This window comes from Aulonocara sp. 'chitande type north' Nkhata Bay, linkage group LG17, assembly GCF_057382095.1.
Source record: "Aulonocara sp. 'chitande type north' Nkhata Bay isolate Kocher_YH1m ecotype deep benthic linkage group LG17, A_spYH_male_GT1.1, whole genome shotgun sequence".
In the NCBI taxonomy this organism is placed as follows: Eukaryota; Metazoa; Chordata; class Actinopteri; order Cichliformes; family Cichlidae; genus Aulonocara; species Aulonocara sp. 'chitande type north' Nkhata Bay.
In genome coordinates this window covers 41,028,326-41,043,735 of record NC_141360.1, presented here as the reverse complement: position 1 = coordinate 41,043,735, position 15,410 = coordinate 41,028,326, and the positions used below count along the sequence as shown (strand labels likewise).

Below are 15,410 nucleotides of genomic sequence, written 5' to 3'. Positions count from 1 at the left end.
CTAACAACACCTTATTAGAAGAGTCTGGGTGTAGACACAGTATACTGACATGCAGTCTTTAAAATAATTCATTATATTCTTAATGTTAATGTTGCTCAGTCCTGTATATTTATTATCTGTTTATTGCATTTGCTTGACTGTTGTGTGATTTTGTATGACAAGAATAAAGATATTGTGGATCTTTGATTTCAGTGATTGCTGTGCACCCATCATAAATTAGATATTTCTTATGATACAAAGATAAATTTTCCGCTACACTCAGATCTGAAAGGATTTAAAATACCAAAAACACCTGAATGACTTTGTGTTATGAAAACCCTTTTTTATCCCTAGTTTTCAATTTCTCACCTTTCAATCTGAAGTTTTCAACTTGGTGTAAACTTACAACAAAAGTCAAAAGAATTAAATAGTCCTTCAGTTTCCTGAAGCCTTTACTGCAGACACTAATAAACATTGGCGCGTGCAGGAGATACGTGCGCCCACATGATGACATCAATCTTGGACTCTAGCTCGGATCAATAGTGGCTGATGGTTTTCATAATGAAACTCAATGAGTGAGAGCAGATTGCCTGGTCAATGGTTTAGGGAGGGGCTAAATTGTGTTGTTTTTAACAATTGGTTGTCCGGTCAAGCTACTACCAGGTGGGGGTAAGAATAAGCCAATAGGTGCTACTTGGGGCGTGGCCTAGAAAAGCGTCGGTGCCATCATGCTAGCTGAAGAAGTCCTGTGTAAGTAGCTTTGCGAACTCGTGTACTGAGCGTTTTGGTGTCTTGGCTTTTTTATGCGCGTAGTGTCATTTTTTCCACAGTCACTGGGAAGTAAAATGGAAACAGCAACTTGTGTTTGAGGACGGTGATTTTTGCTTTCGAAAAGGACGTAGGACAGCGGTCTCGGTTTCCTAGCCTGTAAGCTAGCGCGGCCATCACGACCAGAACAACACACACCAAGTCCACAAGTCGGCGTTTGGCAGTTGGACGTTTCTGCCACCATCATGGAGAAGGTAGTTCGCATACCCCATGTTTATTACTGTGGTTTAAGCTGTATAGCTGGTGTTATAAGGCATACAGTAATTGTAAGCCAGCTAACTGATTCTACCGGCTAGCTGCTAGCCACACCTGCTCCTCCTGTTGGTATTCAAGGCCAAGCCGGCATCGATTTGTGCTCTTAGCTGCTCAGCTCTATCCTGCCCATTTGAAACCTCTTGATGGACACTGTGCGATATTGCATCCACTTTGAAGGTTAATGGCGACGTCGAAGGGCGGCAGGTTTGTTGTCGTGAAAGATGAGGTAACGCCCTGAATGCTGTATCCAGTCATCTGCAGGGACCTGTCACCTGCTCAGCAGCATCTGCATTAAGAGGAGCACACCTACGCTCATGTCGGTGGTGATGACTTACACTGTTGCTGTCAGCCGACACGAGTAAACTACAGCAGTCTGACTGCTGAAAGTCAGATGATTTCAGACTTGCGATCTTTGGATGTATGAAGTTGAAGATGAAAGACAAATGAAATGAGAGCTGCAGTGTCTAACGGTCACCTCACCTTCTTTCCACAGGCTGATTTCTTGAAAGGACTTCCTGTCTACAACAAGAGCAACTTCAGCAGGTTTCATGCAGATTCAGTTTGTAAAGCATCTGTAAGTAGCCTTTAAAATCACTTGATGCAGTTCTTTAAAGGTTTGTTCATGTCTAGAAGGCACAGCTCTAATTCACAGCCTCTTTCTGATCTCTCGTATAGAACCGCAGGCCCTCCGTGTACCTACCAACACGCGAATACCCCTCTGAACAGAGTAAGTACAGTTGAAACTGTAAAACTGCTGTGGTGATGTTTTCAAATGCTTACTAACTGTGGCTAAACTAGCACCCTGTGTAATGTGTTTTGTATGTAAAACATCTTGCCTGTGTTTGTTTACAGTCATTGTTACAGAAAAAACCAACATTCTCCTGCGTTACCTCCACCAGCAGTGGGACAAAAAGGTGAGCGTGTGCAGTTCTTTCATTTCTCTCATTTGGCAGAGACCACATCCTCAACTAGGGTTAGGGCTAAGAGTTGACAGTATTTCTTGAAAGAGAATGGCAGATGAAATAAAGATTTAGATTTTAAACTGCAGTTTGGGGAAGGCCTCAGTAAAGAGTGGCAACAGGTACTAATGCAAGAACCTCAATAAATGCTGTGTATAATGTAGGAAGGGAAATATATTGATGGAATTGGCAGGGCCGAGTATGAGCTGCGGTCCCACTCCTGAAATTCAAAAGTCTTTGTAAGGAGTCTTTATTATGTCTCAAATAATCACGTGCTATGAAGCAACTGTTCATCTGTGCTTCTGTCACTGACGTGTTGAAAGAGAGCGAGGCTGTGATTTTGCTGATTCCTGTGTAATCCTGTGTCAAACAGAATGCAGCAAAGAAAAGGGAACAGGAACAAGCTGAGGGTGACAGCCCGGCGCCCCCGAGGAAGATCGCCAGGACAGATAGCCAAGAGATGAACGAGGACTCATAAGTGCGCGTCGTGTGTGTGTGTGTGTGTGTGTGGGTGGGTATACATGTGTGTTTGCATCAATAGGGTATAGCCAATATAAGCAAAACCATAGGATAATCCCTCCTGCATGCAGACTTCCTGGTTTTTCCTGGACTAGAGCAGGATGTCTTTCCTGGCATGAAGTTAAGTCACTCCAGAGAGAATTGCAGGAAATTCCCACTCACAAAGCCGCCATTTACAGTGTATGAAAATAACGTTGGTAGAAATGATCTCAAGTCGTGGAGGCGAAATCATTACTGGTGTTTTGATTGTGTTGGCTCTTCCCCATGTGGGCCAGTACACATGTATATGTTTGTGTGCATGCTGAGCTGTGAGTGCGGACTGCGAGTGGATGGTAGGATTAAGATGAGACGGACTGGACAGAAAATGTCAGACACTACTCTTAAAAATGTAACTGGTACAAGACTCGTGTAGCCTGTCTGTCGTCCGGACAGTCTGTTCTGATTTGTGAGTATTTTGTTACTGTTTTAATTTTATTTTATGATGTTTTTGTTGTTGTTTGTAAATGGCAATGAGCTTCCTGCCAGCCACAGTGCCCACCATCTCAGTTTCACTGCCCACTCTGCAACCACACGGGGGCATTGCGACTTCTTTTCCACACTGTTTGAATCGACAGAACCAAGAATGCACTGTGAAGAACAGCACAAAGTAGAAGCGACTCTTCCGGACCCCCACCTTTTTAAACGTGTGGCTTCTTTTGTTTGTTTTATGGTGAATATATTAATATCTGTGTTCTATCCTGGGACTCGTGCTTGTAGGATTAATGTTGTGTCGGCGTGGCTGAGAAGCAGCGTCACGTCTAGCACCTCCCTCTGGCTGATCGAGGCGAGTAAGAAGGGGATTCTCTCTCTTTAAGTTTTAGCAGATCTTTCACCGAAAGATGTGAAGAAAAAGAAAGAGCTGTTACGTCTTAATAGGAAAATACAGAAATGTGAGATTTCATTTTTAGTCGCGCAACTTTGGCAACAGCACAGACACTAAAGAGAAATGTCTATAGTAACGTGTGGGAAAGGGAAAAGAATGCATAACGTGTGTAAATAGTTACAGTAGCTTATCCGATTTAGTATCTGTGTGTCTGCCTTTTTGTAAAAGACTACAGAATAAAGTAGAGAAGAGCCCCAGTGTCCAGTGGATGTTATCTTGCCTTGCATGTTACTGTTTCAGTGGCTGGATGTTATAATCCTGGACCAGAAATAAAGTGTTTGGGGGGGGATTTTTGTGTGGAAGGTATTAGCCGAGAGGCCTTAAGACTCGGATCCAGCTCAGGGCCCGGGTCAGCGTTACTGCTCGTCTCATCTTTGTGACAGCTCCGGATGGTTTTTATTTTATTTTTCTCCCTTCTCGATGGAGAGCTGGCTGCTGTGAGCGTTTAGAGTATTATACTTTCAGCCATAGAATGCACAATAAGCATGCACAGCAAAGTGCAGCTGCCATCCTGCCTTGTTCCTTGTATGAGATTCAGTTTGTATTGGTGTCCATGCACCCAAAAAAAAGCTTTTCTTTTTCTGTCCTTTAAAAAAATCGTTCTTATCACTCCCCGGCTGAGTCACGACGTAACCTCCTCTCTTTCCTGTTTTGTGGGTCGACGGTGCGGTCAGTCATCTTCATATCTACACTGTAAATACCCCGTCTTGTTATTTCAAGTATAAAAACCTCATTATGCTTCTGCTCAGACTGTTCTACACCACCCGAAGCCTTGCCCCACATGTGTTAGATCAGATGTTCTTTTTAGCTTTGCTGAAATAAAACTGGATTAAAACACTTTTGGTTTGTGGTACTTCAAAAATGTAAAGAAGCGGTTCACAACACATGGGATGCATTTGAAATAGTTTTATTAACTATTTGTCAGGTCTTACAAAAATATGACAAAATAAATTAAAAGAAATAAATAATCCCATTCCCCAGTATTTTTCTTTAAAAGATCTTTTTTGTACAGTGGTACATTGGAAGAGCGTATGATGTTGTGTAAGTGAGGCTTCCATGAAAATGTCTCGTCTTTGAGGTTCGGGTCGGGCTGTAATGTAGCTGCGGTGAGTCTCGCCTGTTCACATCCACTCTGAAACACAAACATTAATACGTCCATTCAGTCCTTTCCTGCTTATTCCGAATGAGACAGACGATGTCCGAACTTTTCAAAGAAGCTGTTCTGATAACGAGTCCGAGCTTGTGTCCTGATGCAGGCAATGCCTGCGCCGTGACGCTGCCGTTCCTCCAAACGTTACAGATCTCCGTCGCAGAACATGTTTCACTGCAAAAACGAAAAAAGTAACGAGCCGATGTCTGTTGTGATGCTCTTCAGCTTTACCTGAATAAGGTGGGAATGCACACATGGAAGTGACCTCGCTCGGCATCGGCGGAGCTATTCAGCGCACCAGTTCTGCTTCTCTATGGGACTTTTTCAAACGATGGACTCTTACGCACCATGAAGCCACTTATCCCAGAAATCCTGATGCTGCAAGAATATCAAGGGTTTTTAATGAGACTGTGCTCAGCTACGTCGTCACCGTCTCGCTCTGCTGCTCTTAAGATCACACCCTGATGATGTCACGTTTCTCTTAGCCTCGGCCTTCTCCATTTACATTTATAATGAACAGTACCTTCCAAATATTCCTAAAAATGATAACATGACTGCACAGACTATTTCGGTATTGCATTTGATGTCAGTAAGAACTTTTTGCCTCCCGGAAAGAACATTTTTCGTCTCTTCTGCAGGCGTGTGAGCGAAAAATGGACCAGACTTCTAAAACTAACACATTAAAGCTGTAACAGAATACAAAAACCTGTTAAGCCGATGCAGGTCGGGGCAGGTTCTTAACATTAAATAGGAAACAGGCGATCTGAGAGAGCTGACACTAAAACATAAAGGGAAAGAAAATGCATAGAGTGGATGAGGATGATGCGCTGGAGTTGGGGTTTGAGGTTGGGTTAGTGTCGAGCTTTAGTACTACACGTCAACTTCAACGCTGTGTTATTGCCCAAATCCTCGCCGGAGGTGAACGTGTGGAAATGCATAGTTAATGTTTCCGTATCTCGGCAGTGCGGCGGCTTCTGAATCCTCTCTGTGTCTCATATCATCATAAACTTGTCAGACTGCTTTAATTTTGCTGCCTGTGGTGACTAAATAACCAGCGCCACCTTCTGGAGACCCCGCAGAAGTGAAATACCAGCTAAGGGTAGATGCTGGGCTCATTGAAAATACATGGATCATGCAAACAATATGCAAAGTACAGTACTGTGAAAAAGTTTTAGGTACTCTAAGATGTTTGTATGTTTTTGTAAATCACATGATGCCATCCTGCTTTTTGAAAAATGACGATGACCTAAAATGTATCTTCAGTGGGAAAAGGGAGTCCTGCAACGCATGCATTGGTCCCTGCAGAAGCTCTGTGGTGACGTCATCAAGTGAGCCAGTAAATGCATGAAGAGAGACACAGCCCGACTCCAGAGAAGGATTCTGGGTAAGATCTCATAATGACTGAGCGACTGTGTAGTCAAATGAAGCTCCCACTAATGTAGGGTTTTTCTATTTACCGAACTCCTGTCAGGTAAACTGACATCTTTCAAAGTATTCTCACATATTTTAGTGCCTAAAACCTTTATAGAGTACTGTACGTCTTGGGTTAACAGCATAATCTGAAAAGTTCTGCACTGGTTAAAAAAAAGGGAATTTCCATCTTCTGCCAATAAAAACAGCTGTTCAAGAAGAAAAGAAAACGTGAATATTTTGAAAGCTCGTTGCTGCTGACTGCATGCACCATGTGAAAGGGGGAAATGAACAGAAATGCATTTTTTGCATAATGATGAGGCAGGCTGGTGTGGGCCCTCTGTGCCGAGGTGGTTTCTATGCAGGGCGTCAGGCTTTAGTGCAAATGTTACTTCTTTAACTCTGTGCTCGTTTGCCAAGTCTAGCTGGAGTTTGTGGCATGAGGCACCATCTGTGTTTACAAGGCGCTCTACGGACTCGGATGGAGAACAGCATGCAACGGGCATCTCTGCTCCTTTTCCTCGAAAACCGCTCGCTCTTCCAAAATACTGTGATTTTTACGACTTACTAAGCTCGCCGCGTTCTATTGGAGCAAACCGGGTTCTGCAAAGCTCAGACCTCACCTCTGCTTTGAAAATAAAGCTGGTGATACATCAGGGGCGACTGTTAAGGAGGGGCTAATGCGATGATTGACACTTAATAAAAAAACAAAAACACTGACTCATATTGCTTTTCCACTCTTCAGCTTCAGCACGAAAGCGAAGGGCCCAACAACTCGTCGCAGTTTAAAAATGAGACCGATTTCTAACGATCGCTTGTGTGGTGACAGCTAAAAAACACTCAGGAATTATCTGATGTACAATCTCTAATCCGTTCGTACCGCCATGTAAGCTTTTTTTTCCCTTAAACTCCTCCCCTCCACGACAGACTGTTGGTGTGAAGCCACCGAGATGTTTACAATTTCTGACAAGAAGAAATCAGGAAACAAAGCTCTGCTTTAAAGGCGTAAAAATATTAGAAACGCAGCTCATGCATTTCTTTATGTATTGCAGACAAGGAAGAATTTGAATATTTGTGTGTGTGTGTGTGTGTGTGTGTGTGTGTGTGTGTTCGGTCATGATAGAAGGGCTTTCGTCTTTCTTACAAAGCCTGTTTTTTTTTGTTTCTTTCTCTATTTTATTTTTTTTGTCTCGCAGCAGAAAAAGCAAACCAGAACAAGTCTCGCCTCATCAGCTTCTGCTCTCCTGCACCGGCCTGTGACAGCACAGAGGGCAGGTCAGGCCTTCCTCACAGTAAACACGTCACCTGTTCAGGTGAGATGGAACCAAAGACAAGTTGCGCTTTTTTTGTCGTCGTTTTCTAGATTTTAAAACCAGCCGCGTCCAAGTCTGATGAATGTCCGTTCTCTGCGCCTTCCCCTCCGGGTGAGGGGATCTCGTCCGGAACGCCATTCAAGTCAGACCGGGAAGGCTGTCTTTCTGTCGTCAGCGATGATGACCCCTCTCCTGACCTGGGCAGCGGAGCTCCGTTCGTGGAAGTCCCTCCCTCGGATTTCCCAAAGTTAAACAATTTCCCGGGGTTGAAGGCTTTATTGGGTGACTGAGAACGCTCCTGAGAGCTGCTACCTGATAATGACGATGATGACGGCGCCGCTGTCGCCGTGGCGCTGGCAGACGTGGTGCCGGCGGCCGCAGAAGCCGCAGCACCTTCCCTCTTATTCTCAGGCGACTTGAGGAATTTGAAGCTCAAGAAGCCGGGCAGTTTTGGCTCGCTGCCCGTGGGTGACTGTGGGGAGCGGGCGCCACCCGAGGAGAACTTGCTCTGCAGCGGGATGATCTGCTTCAGCTTCATCACATTATTATTGGCCAACAGGGAGCTGGGCCTCTTGGGCTTGTCCGACCCGCCGCTCCCTCCTCCGCCTCCACACCCAGAACGTGATTTGCTGCCGTGACCTTTGTCGTGGTGGTGATCCCCCGAAACGTCGCCTTTGCTGTCGTCCCGCTCCCTCTCCCTGCGAGCCATGTGCTCTGCCTGCCTTTGCCTCTCCTCCTCCTCCCTCTTCCTCCTCTGCAGCTGCTGGTAATGCTGCTGCGCCTGCCGCTCGTGCTTCTGCAGAGGAAGGGAAACGTTCTCACAATGCATTCATAAAGAATCAGCAGTAGTCAACTACTACACTACCGCAGCGCGACTTGTCTAAAAGCCCTTACTGCAGTCAGAATCTTGCATTAGTGCTCCCGGGGCAGCTACAAGCTAATCTCTTTTCCTGTGTTGTGCAGCACAGCTGACAACCTTTACAGTAACAGTCATTTTGCTACAATATCAAAGCAACTTTAGTCATTTATTTCCAAAAAGAAACAACTGCAGTGCTGTAGCATCATAAGGTTAATGAGGGAGACTTTAAAGGGCTTCTTCGAACTCCCTGAAGTCACCTTAAAGGCCTCCCTGCGCTGGTAATCCAGCTTAGCCATCTCCTCTTTGACCCATGTAGGAATGTCGGGAATAGCCACATGGATGATGTATTTCAACAGGATGGCAAAGTGCTGCAAACAGACAGAGAGGTGGAAAACAAGGAAGGTGAAGTCAAACAATTATAAAGTAATTCACATACAGTAAATAGGACACGGTGCCTCAAACGCCCTCTTTAAGCAACTTGTCACTTGAGGTCATTCTTGCAACATTTGGGCTCAAACTTCTTTATCAGGCCAGCACAGAGCTGCAGGCTGTTGACCCCTCTGGATGCAGACGGCCGGCACAGTGAAGCACAGCCTGTTTCTAAATATGTGACAAGCTGTAGCAGCAGCGTTGTGCACAGACGGTTTCAGGCTGGAGAAACTGATCAGGAGGGCTAGCTCTGTGGTCGGCATGAAGCTGGACACTCTGGTGACAGTGGCAGAGAAAAGGACATTAAAGAAACTGCTGGACATTATGAACAATGCTGGGCATCCTCTGCACACGGCCATTAACAACCAGAAGAGTCTGTTCAGTGACAGGTTGCTTCTCCCCAAGACAAGAACTAACAGACTTAAAAACTCCTTTGTCCCACACGCCATCAAACAGGGAGGGGAAACAGGAGGACAAAGGAGGGGGGAACAACTAAGCTGTAGTGCCTCTTCACCTCACTGTACAATACCTTTTGTGCAATACTTTTGTAAATAGTCAACAGTGCAATAGACTCAATACTTGAAATGTGCAATTCACTTGTATTTTTATTTTTTTATTCCTATTTATTCTATTTATCCCCTTTGTATATTTTATTTATATTTGTCTCTGTATTTATATGTGTGTGTGTGTGTGTGTGTGTGTATATATATATATATAACAATTCTGTAACTGTAACTTCTGTCGGTGCTGTGCTTTTTTTGGAAGTCGAATTTCCCAGAGGAACCCACCCGAGGGATTAATAAAGTTCTATCTTATCTTATCTTTCAGTTCCTTTGTTCACGCGTTTGGAGAGTTAAAACTGGTTTGATGTCATGACTGGCCGCCAATCTCATCTTCCTATTAGTAAACTATTTCCTGGGCTTCTACTTCATTACGTGTCATGAAAGTGAAATCTGTGTTAAACAGTTTACCGACTGATGAAGTGGTTTGAGTAAATGTTCTGTTAAATGTCCGTCCCAGTCTTTACAGGTAGGACAACTGTGTGACGGGAAAAGACTGAAAGAGCGCCGCTGTGTTTCAGACTGAGCAGGAAGTAGCTGCGGTACCTCGAGGATGACGATGGAGATGATGGCCATCTCAGGGCTGAGCCATGGAAAGAGACGCTGTAGCTGACCACACTGACCAATCAGGTAGCAGTTCACTATGATGGCAATCAGGCCCATGGCTTCCATCGCAGTCTGTGAACGGGAAAATAAAAGCTTTCCATTTTTTTCTGACTTTGTGCTTTGCTCTTAAATCAAGTTCAGCCAGACTCTGATTACTGATGAACTTGATTGGTTTGTTAACAGTAATGCCGTTTGTGTGTTAGTCAGCTCCCCATGTTCACACAGTGCATTTCTTACCTGCCACTGGCCGATGCTCTCCACACGGACTCCAAAGGGCCTCTGCAGGCCGGTGCAGAGCTTAAAGGCATCACTGCGGATCTCAATGATGTTGTTGATGAGAGCGCACATGGCAGCCAGAGGAAAGGCAGAGGAGAAGAGCACCACGTAGCCAAACTGGACAAACATCTCCTGGTAGTCTTGGAAAGTGTCCTAAGAAGGACAAAGTGGAGCAATAAGCCAAATGCAGTCTGTACAGTACGTGACTACATGGCTGCTGCGGACGACGCTGCATTTTCTGTGGACTAAACTCATTTGTAGATGAGATATATAAGATATAATAAGATATGGCAGTCATACAAGCATTTATAAGGTCTGTAGGATTCATGTTGTAGTTCTAGGATTCAAAGAGTGACCAGTTTTTAAAGAGAATAACAGAGAACGAGTCGTTCTGCCTGTAAACACCAGATGTTTAGAATGAACTTGTCACGGTCTGCGGAGACAGGCCATGTGGTGTAGGGGTGCAACGATACACAAAATTCACGGTTCGGTTCGATATTTTTTCGATACAAAACAAATGTTCATGCCTTTTTAATTTGTCATTTATTAAAATTATAAATATATATTTTAACTCAAAAGTACAGTTTTTAAATTTAATGTTGCTGAAACAAAAGTAATTAAAAAAAATAAATATATCTCAGGGCTCGCAAAATTTCAAAATCCCTGGTAGCCCTTCGGGCAGGGACTCTTCAGTTTTTGGTAGCCCAAAATAAATTTAAGCAGCCCGAATAAAAAAGAGAGCAATTTTTTTGATTGATGTTTTGTCTCCTTTACAATATTATACATTAAAGTATAATATTGTAAAGGAAACAAAACATTAATCAAAAAATTGTTGAAACACAAATCACAACATTGTATAAAAATTACAGTCATCAACTCAAATACTTGGTTCTAATTGAACAGAAATTTCTATGAACTTGTAAGAACTGTGTAGGACATGAATCAGTCTGTGTCAGAGCCTGAATTTGAAATTTCCACTGAAGTCACGGGTAAGAGACAAGTGGAACCAAGATCGAGGCCGTTTGCTTTTTGAAGTTTGCAAAGACTGCTAAATTTTGCCAGTGGTAGTTCACGCAACATAGTAGCTGTTCTAAACAGATTTTTCAGGTTTATTTTTAGTCTGTTATTTGCAATTGGTGTTTGTTCTGGGAAAGATATTGCAGACTGAGCAATAATGCATTTCTTGCATTTCTCATGGGTTCTAATGGGGGCCTTTCTTAAAATGACTGGCCCCAGTAACAAAGACGCTTGTCGACTCAGAAATCGAGAGAAATCCAACAACACACCCGGCAGAACATTATGTTATTTACACGGGTGCACATAAGTGGTCCACATGTGCGCATTCGCTGTCAAAATAAAAGACGCACCAGACAAGAAGTTGCAACGCGCGTTTGCGTCCATATAAAAAGCTGTTTTTGTCCACTAGAGTGGGATTTTCACGGCACATTCTGCACCACATCTCTGTGCGTTCATCATTTGTTTGAAGCCAGCTCACCTCCTGCAACCACTTTTCCGAGAATACGCGCTTCTTTTGTGGTTCGGACTCCTTCTGACATTTCTTTGGAGGTGGAGGAACATCACAGTAATTGCTTAAAGGAGCTTCTTCGACATCTTTAAGAGTTCTAAACAAATGTCTGTCCTCCTCCAGAAAATCTTATGTACGCAAACGCGCGTTGCAACTTCATATCTTGTGCGCGTTTTTTTTTTTTTTTTTTTTTTGACAGCGAATGCGCACCTGCGGACCACTTATGTGCAGCCCTGGTTATTTAGCTCCTCATATTGCAGCCACAGAAATTCTTTTGTCCATGAAACCATAAAGCTGCACTTTCTTTTTGCCTTATAGTCTGATTTGTCATAACTTCTCCGTTTTGTGGTAAGCTTTTCTTTGGCTGTCACTTCTTCACCCTGACCTGTCTTATTTGGCTCAGCAGAACTAAAATATATATCCTGCTGCTTTTACACACACACACACACACACACACACACACACACACACACACACACACACACACACATAACGCTCAGCGATTCTCTGCGCGATCAACCTCTCACATGTTTAAGCTGCAGGAGATTTCACTTGTCATGTTTGCATAGTAAGCTAACGATTGATAAGACGATGTCAGAGGAATTGGTGCGCAAATTATCATCACTCACAGATCAGTGCTGTCGCTCTCTATACACAGTTCGTGCATTGCAAAGTGAAAGCAAAAAAACAAGCGCAAATTCAAACGCGACTTCAATATGTCACATATTGACAGTGACTCACCGATGCCAATGACATAATTACCCAGCTACATTTCTGAAAGAATGCAAAAGCATTGACATATATTTTTGCTTCCTACAATAGCCCGACGGGCAGGGAAGAGATAGATTTTGGTAGCCCGACTGGAAAAATCGCTAGCCCCAGGACGTTGGGCAGGCGATTTTGCGAGCCCTGTATCTGATTGAGGAATCACTCATCTTTGGAAAAGAGAGTTTATTACAGAGAAATGGCTCTTTCCAAAATAAAAGCTATACTATACGCTTCTTCTGGGCTATATTCTCAGCAGCATATTGTAGCGGGTCAGGGCTGCTCGGGGTTCTGTTTGTACAGTTATGTTTTGTTTATGTTGCCATAGTGACGGGTGACGCCCTCTCGCTGCGACGGTGTGTCCTTCCGGGGTCAGAGGGCGCCCTGTGTGTTGTTGTTGTTGCTGTGCGGTTGCCGCGCTGAGCAGTTAGCTAGCGGCAGTGTTCTTCTGCAGATGTCAATAAACGGCTGTGCTCCCCGGTTAGCTCACGGGAAGCAAGACCAAACGACACCTCTGTCTCCTCCTTGTCTGAGCTCGCCACAATATTAAACATATCAGGTCCCCATAAGGAGAATCCTGTGCTAACGGCTGTCTAAATGACTCGGGTAAAGTTTGTAGCATGCTTGTTGTTTTTGTCTGCTTCCACTTGTCTTTGCACTAGGATGATGTCGGCGTAAATGTGCAGTCATATTCGTTGTGTTCCCACTAGTGCTGTCAGCGTTAATCTCGTTGAAATGACGTTAACGCCACAACACGGCAAATATCCGTTAACGAGCTACCCCTGATCACCCCGCGTGGGGCTAGACGGCTAACAAGTTAACGAGCTAACTGCCTAACACACTAGTTCACACCAATGTAATTGAGCATTGCGTGGCACATCCAACATACTGTTTTACTTTAGTCCATGAAGCGCTTACCTTCAGGGTCATACGTCACATGAAAACCAAAATAGTTCCAAAGGCCAGATCTGAATGAGGGTGGGGGAGGTTCAATTTGCCATGTTGCAAGGAGAGCTTAACTTCTGTCTGCTAGCTTGCCCTGCGCTCTTCCTTCTGACGATGCTGTCTGTGTTGAGCGCTCAGTGGATCTGCGCTCGACAGTGCAGCCTAGGCGGAGTAGTCGAACACAGATCCACTGAGCGCTCAACACAGACAGCATCGTCAGAAGGAAAGTTGATAAAATAAATTACAAATTTTGTATTGTTCGATACATATGCGTACCGAACCGAAAGCACTGTATCGAACGGTTCAATATCGTTGCACCCCTAATGTGGTGGTGTGTGTGATGGACCCAGGTGCGTACACGGGAGTGAACTTAACAGAAAGCGAGCCTTTATTATGGCTGAAGACAAAGTGAACAAACAAAGCAGGGATAGCGTGACTAAACTAGACTATAACTAAACTGGGAAAACTAGTACTGTGACAAACTAAGAAGACTCAGAGACTATGGTGATAACTGCAAAGACTGACCATGAAAACATGGAGGTGGGAACACAGACGACATGACACAGACTGAATGAAACACAGAGGCTGTATCCCGATTCAGGGTCTGCAGCCTTAAAGGCCGCATTGTAAGGCCGATTACGTCACATTGACGCAACGAAGGCTGTCCCAATTCAAAGGCTGCTCGAAATGCGGCCCTCAAATGCGTCCTTCATTTCCCTGAATTTTAAGGACGTGGCGGTGAAGACTTCGTGGCCCAACATATCCCAGAATGCATAGCACGGCGGTGGGTGTGGATAATTTTGCCGAAAAAAAAACAACAGATGAGGGGCGGCCGAAGAGTAAACTGTTAACGACCCAGGAAACTTTGGCTTACATCCACCGAGGTCTGCGGGGATGATTATCACACAGTCAACATCTGGTACTTATAAAGTACCGATTTTATAAGGTTCAAAATATCACATCACATTTGACTTGATTGATCTGAACCTCAGTGATAATAATGCTGCACTGAGCATGTAAAACTATGCAGGCATATAGTGATTGTAAATATCACGTTACTCAGTCACCTCTGATCACTTCTTCAAATGAGGTCAAACTTTCAAGAAAATCTCTGATCTTTAAAACGATACTAAATATCACACTACAGTTTGGGTCCAAATATGTCACATTTGACCTCTGACCTCACTTGCATTTCCCTTCTGTCAGTAGTCTAAGGAGCTTGGAAAGACCTCTCATCTGAGAAGCTTCTTCAGTTCTAAATGCGACTGGTGGAGAATCTCAGATTTAAGCCCTGTGGGAGTGTCCCAAAGAGTGCCATGGACCCCCTATTGATCCTCTACCCAATCACAATCAGCCAAGGTGTCAGTTGAGCCGTACGTGCAGGGTGAGTACATATGTGCACTTACTGAGTACGTCTGCATGCAGCTCTCCATCTCCGCCTGAGTGAGCGTGGTGCTCTCTCTCTCCTCGGGGGGATCCATCCACGATTCCCTTTTCGTTTTCGGCTCGACCCTCTCGGCGCTCCGGCCTCTTCTTCTGTGACGCAGCGACGCGCTGCTCTCAGATCCAGAAGGCAGCGGGCTGGCGGCGGCGGCAGCATCAGCGGCCTCAGCCCTGCCCCCGCTCGAGTCCTTCACATCATGAATTCCGTTGTCGTCGTCGCACATTTCGAACATCGAGGCCGGGTCCATTCCCTTTTCCACCATGGTGGGGCTTCCCTCCTCCAGAAAGCTGCTGTCCACAGGGGGCCCACTGCACGCCGCCTTTCTGTCCACCTTAACCACGACATCGCTGATCAGTTACATGATTCAACCTCTAAAGCGTGAACATGCTAACGCTGGTCACGCGGCACTGTACCTTCTCTATGAAGCTCACTTTCCTCAGCTTCAAGCCGCAGTCGATCAAACTTTCCTCCTCCGTCTCTCCTTCGCTGAACCTCCCGCTGTCAGCCTCGTCCTTCTCAGCTCCCTCCTCCTCATCAGGCACTCCACATCCTCCGTTCAGACACTTCTTTTCCCTGAGAGCAGGTGAAGAGACAGATAAACGTCAGAGTAACTGTGTGCCAACCTGTTCTGGCGGTCTGTGCACTCGGTGTCTGATAGATATGAAT

General features: G+C 44.8%; 2 protein-coding genes across 5 annotated transcripts in view; one reads left to right on the top strand and one right to left on the bottom strand.

The window, feature by feature from the left end:
- Positions 1-611: 611 nt before the first annotated feature.
- Positions 612-4,300, top strand: dda1 (DET1 and DDB1 associated 1). 2 transcript variants are annotated; one of them, XM_086268156.1, is made up of 6 exons: positions 630-729; positions 810-1,001; positions 1,556-1,636; positions 1,738-1,789; positions 1,915-1,976; positions 2,395-4,300. In XM_086268156.1, exons 2-6 carry the CDS (start codon positions 993-995, stop codon positions 2,497-2,499), a joined length of 309 nt encoding a protein of 102 aa, XP_086124282.1. In that variant the 5' UTR covers positions 630-729; positions 810-992; the 3' UTR covers positions 2,500-4,300. The 2 variants fall into 2 exon arrangements, with proteins under 2 accessions (XP_086124281.1, XP_086124282.1); XM_086268155.1 differs by having other exon boundaries at positions 612-1,001.
- A 52-nt stretch (positions 4,301-4,352) lies between these two features.
- The window catches only part of ano8b (anoctamin 8b), a 42,375-nt gene continuing 31,317 nt past the window's right edge, over positions 4,353-15,410 (bottom strand). For all 3 annotated transcript variants that reach the window (XM_086268154.1, XM_086268151.1, XM_086268153.1), the window contains 6 exons: positions 15,158-15,317; positions 14,707-15,075; positions 10,027-10,218; positions 9,730-9,861; positions 8,452-8,562; positions 4,353-8,131 (listed from right to left, as the gene is read on the bottom strand). In XM_086268154.1, the coding sequence (XP_086124280.1) occupies positions 7,382-8,131; positions 8,452-8,562; positions 9,730-9,861; positions 10,027-10,218; positions 14,707-15,075; positions 15,158-15,317 (1,714 nt within the window). In that variant the 3' untranslated portion in view covers positions 4,353-7,381. The remainder of the gene's footprint in view (positions 8,132-8,451; positions 8,563-9,729; positions 9,862-10,026; positions 10,219-14,706; positions 15,076-15,157; positions 15,318-15,410) is intronic.